The 7230-nt window shown below is 40.7% G+C and overlaps 1 protein-coding gene across 1 annotated transcript; it reads right to left on the minus strand.

Moving 5' to 3' along the window:
- Positions 1–6201: 6201 nt before the first annotated feature.
- LOC149828337 (uncharacterized) lies at positions 6202–7230 on the minus strand. The gene has a single exon (XM_090018158.1). The coding sequence runs from the start codon at positions 7228–7230 to the stop codon at positions 6202–6204; it is 1029 nt and encodes a 342-aa protein (XP_089874284.1).

The raw sequence follows: 7230 nt of genomic DNA on the forward strand, positions 1-7230 counted from the left end.
TTCTATCACATTTTAATGCAATTGGAAAGCTCAAACTTTGGAACATGTAAACTTTAAATACATTTAATATTTAAATCCACGCCACTCTAAAGCACTCTCTTGGTGTGTGTGTATTTTGAAGCACGTGTATACGCCTGTCCGTGTGTGCCCGTGTGTGCATCCTGAGGAGGGAGGATCAGGTGTAATGTGATTGCACACTTGTAGTGTGCCGCTTCACCTGATCACCTGTCTCCAAGATGGAGTGCGATCAGGTGCAGCGGCACACTAAAAGTGTGCAATCGTTGCACCTGTTCTTTGTTCAGCATGTCACTGTCTGTAAAATCTACTTAATAGGTTGTTGGCAGGAGGATCATGTGGCTTAATATTTGATAAACTAGCTCGCTGTCAAATTAGTTAAAAGGGGTCGGGGTAGGCCTAGGAAGACATGGATGGAGGTGATAGGAAAGGATATGAATGCTTTGAACCTCACCGAGGACATGGCATTGGATAGAAATGAATGGAGGAGAAGGATTCATGTGGAAGACCCAGAATGATTTTCTTTGTTGGTTCATATCGCCGACCCCAATTGTTTTGAGATGAAGGCGTAGTTGTTGTTGTTTGTAGCTCGCTGTCAAATTGGTGAGGACTATAAGATGGTATGAAAAGGACCCCAGGCAAGTTAAAGTTCTAAAAGCATTTATTTAGAGTGGATCTGTTTAAAGTTTTACATGTATATAATTGACCAACCCAGGTTAGAACAGAAGCAGATCAGGTCATGCTGAACATGAGCTGCCAACATCGTGGCCGTCCGTTTTGTATTTTGAAAAGTTAAAAAGTTGATGGACCAGTTATATGCTACGTTGCATTAATCCAAAATTCGGACAGACGGCCACGATGTTGGCATGAGCAAAAAGCTCATGTTCAGCATGACCTGATCTGCTTCCGGTTGGAACAGCTCTAGCTTACTCGGAATATGGTCATGATCAGGTTGTTCCTTACTTGGACCAAGCCAGACGCATCATCCGTTCAGTCTGACATGTGAAAATTGAGATCAAAGCTCGACCAAATCTGCTTTGTTGACAGCTCTAATGTGATGCATTCTTGCCTATGTCAGCTGCAGGTGGGATTAGGTTAAGCTTGTGCAATTAGATCTGTCAACCATTTTGAGTTTTCTTTCTTTTTTTTTATGAACCTTTCGCCTGTTTGGAATCTAGGAACTGGGATAGGAGTTAATCCATTTGGCAAAAAGTTGGTCAAACTACCACCTGGTAGCTGAGATCATTTGGGATGGGAAGTGGCATTGTATTTACACTAAAGCATGGAATTGACAGTGTGGTAGCTGCCAAATCCAGGATTTGGCAGCTTCGGCCACTTACTGAAATGCCACTTCTCATCCCAGCTACTAGTTTCCAAACAGGGCCTTATAAACATCATATTCACTTTGATTTTGGACTTTTTCTTCAGGTACTAACATTAATTTTGTTACTTTGGAAAAAGAAAAGTTGAAGTGCATAATTTCGATTCTTTTTAGAAATTAGCAATGGTGGCCCGAATACGTATGGTTAGCTGGCGCTATTTATCTGATTCTTGTGTCATTGACTAGGCCTACAGCCAAAAGTATAGAGGGAGGATCAAGTGCACTGTGATTGCACACTTTTAGCTACTGCTGCACCTGATCTCCTACTATCTTTGGGATACAACCTTTCAGCTGTGGGGGCTCAACAGCAGATGGTGGGTGATCAGGTGCAGTATCTCATCTCCAGTGAACAGTCTTCCATGGCATTCCTTCACCACGAAAAAGAGAGTTTCTTTTTCAATGTATGTACCACTACACCTCTTTTCCTGATGCCGAATCTTATGTGGGCCTCTATGGATATGTGGCTGCTAGTTTGTCCCTGTGAATCTTGGTTGTTAAGGTTGCCAGATATTTCATTGCCCGAATAGCATTTGGAAAAACATGGATTTCTCATACTTATGGAAGGCACCTCCCTCAAGGGGAAGCGTGCTTCCCTAAGGACGCTTCTTTCAAAGGGGGAAGTGTGGGGCAAACTCGCTTCCCTTTCGCATTCTTTTTGTTTCTCACTCATTTCTCCTTGGCTTCTCTTTCTTTTCTCCTTCACTTCTTGTTTTTTGTGTTTCTTATGTTACTGTTTTTTTTTTTCATCTTTCTGGTTTTCTTTTTCACTCATCACACCCATCTACAATTGCTTCCAAAATGAAACTTACTTCACGCTTCATACTATTATCTAATACTCGCTTCCCCACTTCTACTACTACATTTCGTTTCCTGGTAACTATGCTTCAAAAACCAAACAGGAAAGAAGAATGCTTGTGATTGCCCAATCTATGTCTGATTCATTTTATAGGGCTCCTTTACCTATGGATGCAAAGAGATAAGGTTTGGTGAGGGCTCCAATCTGAATTCTGCACTTTATTTCTGGATATGGATAACTAAAGTAAGATCTGAACAGGTATTCCGATCAGATTCGCATTTACATATCTCAGCCATTTTTCAGATTCAGGCTGTATTTGGATCAATGTTTTATATCAGATTTACATTAGGATCTAATAAGTTCTGCGTGCATATTTTACATGTGAAAACCTTGATTTCAATCTTCCTTCATCAGGTCCTATATCATCATATATATTTCAGATATGGATTCAAATTTGCATCACCAGATCTTATTTGGATTTCGACTCTTTTGTTTGAGTTGACTGCACTGTATACCCCATGTGCCATCCCGCTTGGAAAATGCTTTGAATATCAACCTTTATCCACATGGGGGATCTCAGTATCCCAAGTGTCTCCATCTTTATCGCCACCGGGTGCTTCAACTTCTTAAGGATGCATATCACTTGTTCTCTCATCGCTTGCACTACCTTCTGTTTGCAAACGTGGTTCGGTCACTGACGACTTACATCCACGAGGAGAACAAGACTGGCTTTATTCAGTACTTTTGCTGTAGCCATTACAAGCTTATATAAGCTCCTCACACCATAAGGTGATAAGGGCAAAGATAACAGCCGTAACAACTTAACAAAAAAGATGGTCTCCAGAAGGAGAATACACAGCTGGGTAGGACGATAATGTTTATCTAGATGAGATAAACTTGCTATAGTTGGAATACCTATAGCACATCCGATAACACTCCCCCTCAAGTTGGTCTGCTAATATCTATGAGACCCAACTTGCACATATTCATTTGATGCTTTTCACGAGCCAATGCCTTGGTGAAAATATCAGCAGCTTGATCTTCACTGCTCACATGAGTAGTAACAATCTCCTTTTGTTGAACCTTTTCACGAACAAAATGACAATCGACTTCTATATGTTTCGTTCTTTCGTGAAACACAGGATTAGCACCAATATATATAGCGGCTTGGTTGTCGCACTGAAGTTCCATTGGATCATTACTTTCAATGCCAATGTCCTTAAGAAATTTTTTCATCCAAACCAACTCACATGTGCATAGAGCCATAGCTCTGTATTCAGCTTTTGCACTTGATCTTGCCACAACAGTTTGTTTTTTGCTTTTCTGAGTGACTAGATTTCCTCCAACAAACACACAATATCCTGATGTAGACTTCCTATCGTTTGGGTCTCCTGCCCAATCAGCATCTGCACATCCCAGAATTTTGGAGTGGTCATTTCTTGTCAACAAGATTCCCTTGCCAGGAGTACTCTTTATGTATTTCAGAATTCTATGGGCAGCATCAAGGTGAGTGGTGCTTGGGCAATGCATAAATTGACTAATGACATTAACAGCATAACAAATGTCTGGGTCAGTAACAGTAAGATAAATAAGTCTTCCAACTAGTCGTTGAAAGACTGAAATTTCATCCAGAGCTTCTCCTTCATCTGTGCGCAGCTTGTGACAGGGATCCATGGGAGTATCGGCTGGTTTGGATCCGAGAAATCCGGTTTCTTTTAGAAGATCCAAAGCATATTTTCTTTGACATAAGAAGATGCCTTCTTTGGAGTGGGCAACCTCTATTCCCAGAAAATATCGAAGTTTTCCAAGGTCTTTGATCTCAAACCTGCGATGGAGAAAGTTTTTAACCTCCTGCATAAAAGGAATATCGTCTCCTGTAAGAATAATGTCATCAACATACACTATCAGTATAGTTATACCAGACTTTCTTTTTGCAACAAACATCGAGTAGTCGGAAGTGCACTTTTTGAAATTCAGTTCCTGGAGAGCCTCGCTTAGTTTAGAAAACCATGCTCTTGGGGATTGTTTCAATCCATAAATGGCCTTTTTAAGTCTGCATGCCATTTCTTCCTTTTGCTCATATCCTGGAGGTAGTTTCATGTAAACGATTTCCTCCAAGTCTCCATGCAGAAAAGCATTTTTGACATCCAATTGGAATAGTTTCCAGTTTTTATTTGCTGCAACAGACAACAATGTTCTTATGGAGATCATTTTAGCAACTGGAGCAAAGGTTTCAGAATAGTTTATTCCTTCCACCTGAGTATACTCTTTGGCAACGAGCCAAGCTTTGAATCTCTCAATGGTTCCATCGTTGTGATATTTAATCTTGTAGACCCATTGACATCCTACTGCTTTCTCCCCCACTGGAAGCTTTGCGAGTTCCCATGTATTGTTTTTGGTTAGAGCCTCTAACTCTTCGTTCATAGCTTTTCTCCACCTTGGATCAAGTTGAGCCTCTTCATAGGTAGTTGGTTCATGATGTTGATAGGTTTTGGCCAAGAATGACAAGTAGGAGGGGTTTAGATGGTCGAGGTCAAAACAGGTTTCAATGGAATGGGCAGTGGTATTGGTAGCCAAGTAGGTATAGTAATCTTGAAGTCGGGGGGGGGGGAGTGATCCTCGCAGAATGCCTGGTATTCTGGTTGCTTCCTTCCAATATGGAAACTTCATTGATCTCAGTTTGATCTGAAGAGGTTCCAGGTTCAGATGAGTCACTTGAGTTTTGAGGTACAGGTTTTTGAGAAGAAGAGATGTCATCACACCATGATAGACAGGGAAGAGTGAGAGAATGATCAGTCTCCCCCTGGCTCATGTCCATGGAAGAACTAAAGAAAGGCTCAGTTTCAAAAAACTTCACATCTCGAGAGATAAACATGCTGTGATTCTCAGGATTAAAACACTTATAACCCTTCTTTATATTGGAGTATCCCAAAAAACACATTTGATGGCTCTCTTTTCAAATTTACTCCTATGTCGCTCTTGAACATGAACAAAAACCTTGCACCCAAAAACACGCATGTGGGACATAGAGATATCTTTGTTGAGAAGGGTCTTCAAGGAAATAGTATTTTGAAGAGTTCTACTAGGAAGTCTATTTATAATGTAACAAGCAACACTTATGGCTTCAACCCAAAAAATAGATGGAACGTGCATATGAAACATGAGAGCACGAGCCACATTAAGCATATGTCAGTTTTTTCGCTCAGCCACATCGTTCTGCTGAGGAGTGCCGGAACACGAGTTTTGGGGAACGATGCCTTGTTCATCCATGAAGGTTCTCATAGATTCATTCACATACTCTCCCCCATTGTCGGATCTAAGCACCTTGATTTTTCGCCCATATTGTCTGTAAACCATTTTATAAAAGACTTAAAAGATTTTTGAGACTTCATTTTTTGCTTCAAAAAATATATCCATGTGACTCTTGACTTATCATCTATGAATGTAACATAGTACTTGTATCCTTCATGGGACACGCTTGGTGCTGGCCCCCACACATCCGTGTGCACAAGATCAAACACATCATCACTTCTAGTGTTGGAAACTTTAAACGGAAGTTTAGATGATTTTGAAAATTCACAAGCATGAGAAAGAGGAAGTAAATCAGAAAATAATTTCATCAAAACTGGATTAGACGGGTGTCCTAAACGAGCATGCCATAACCTGCTGGCTTCTTCCTTGCTTTGTCGAGCTATTAATCCGTGCATAGCCGTGTCTAACACATAAAGACCATCCCGTTCAACCCCTTTACCAATCATCTTCTTCGTCTTCATGTCCTGAAAAACTACATCCTTAGGTGAAAAAATAGCAAGACACTGATAATCCTTTGTAATACGACTAACTGACATTAGGCTTGAGGGAAATTTTGGCACATACAGAGCAGTCAATTTACCATTTTGGAAAAAAGATGCAGTTCCCTCACCTTGGACAGGAATGGATGTCCCATCAGCTATAAGAACCGGTTTTTTTAAATCAAAATGTACGTTAGAGAGAAGTTGTAATTTTCCTGTCATATGATCCGTGGCCTCTGTATCGATGATCCAACTTTGATCACTTCTACTAGATAGTAAGGCAAGATGATACCTGTAGGAGTATCTCTGGTGGTGGATTTGCTGCTAGTAAGATGAGCTTTGCTGATCTGCTGGAAGAATTTGGCCAGATCATCCATGCTGACAACATTGGCAGCATCAGATTTTGTACCCTTGTCACGATTCGGTTTTCCGTAGAGATCCCAACATTTGTCTCGCACGTGTCCCAGTTTTTTGCAATAGGTACAACGGCTCTTCTGAAGAGTTCTATGCCAATCTTTGAAATGTTTTTTTTCGGTAATCATAGCTGAGTGATCAACGCCTTTATCTATTTCTTTGACTTCAGCAGAAAAAACGACATTCTCTTGATTATGATTGTCAAGTTTGGGTTCAGAACGCATAACTCGTCGTCTGCTTTCTTCCTTTTTGATAATAGAGCAAACCACATTAAAAGAGGGTAAAGGAACGGTAAGAAGCACCTGACTTCGGATGTTCTCATAGTCGTCTCCAAGACTAGCCAAAAGAGAAAAGACTTTGTCTTCTTCTAGCCTTTGTCTTATGATGTTAGCGTCAGCCGTAGGGGGACGATACATAGTGAGTTCATCCCAAAGACTCCTTAACGCATTGATATGCACATGTAATGGCTTCTCACCTCTTTTGGCATTGACGATTTCTTGTTGAATAAAAAAAATACGAGCTAGATTATTCTGTTCTCCATAAACTTCATGCAGCGAGTCCCATATCTCTTGAGCTGTATCAAGGAACATGTATTCTGCAATGGTTGGATCCATGAAATTCAACAACCAAGACATCACCAGATGGTTGGTAGATTCCCATTCATCGAATTTTGGATCAGTACTTTCTGGTTGTTTGATCTTCCCCGTGACATAACCCAGTTTAGATTTTCCGCTAAGGAAAAGGCTTGCAGACTTGGCCCAACTCAGATAGTTGGAGCCATTCAATGAAACTGTAGTGATCTTCAGCGTGGGGTTCTGTTCTTGAACAACCAT

This window comes from Nuphar pumila, chromosome 9 (assembly GCF_984573655.1).
Source record: "Nuphar pumila chromosome 9, dmNupPumi1.hap1.1, whole genome shotgun sequence".
Lineage (NCBI taxonomy): Eukaryota > Viridiplantae > Streptophyta > Magnoliopsida > Nymphaeales > Nymphaeaceae > Nuphar > Nuphar pumila.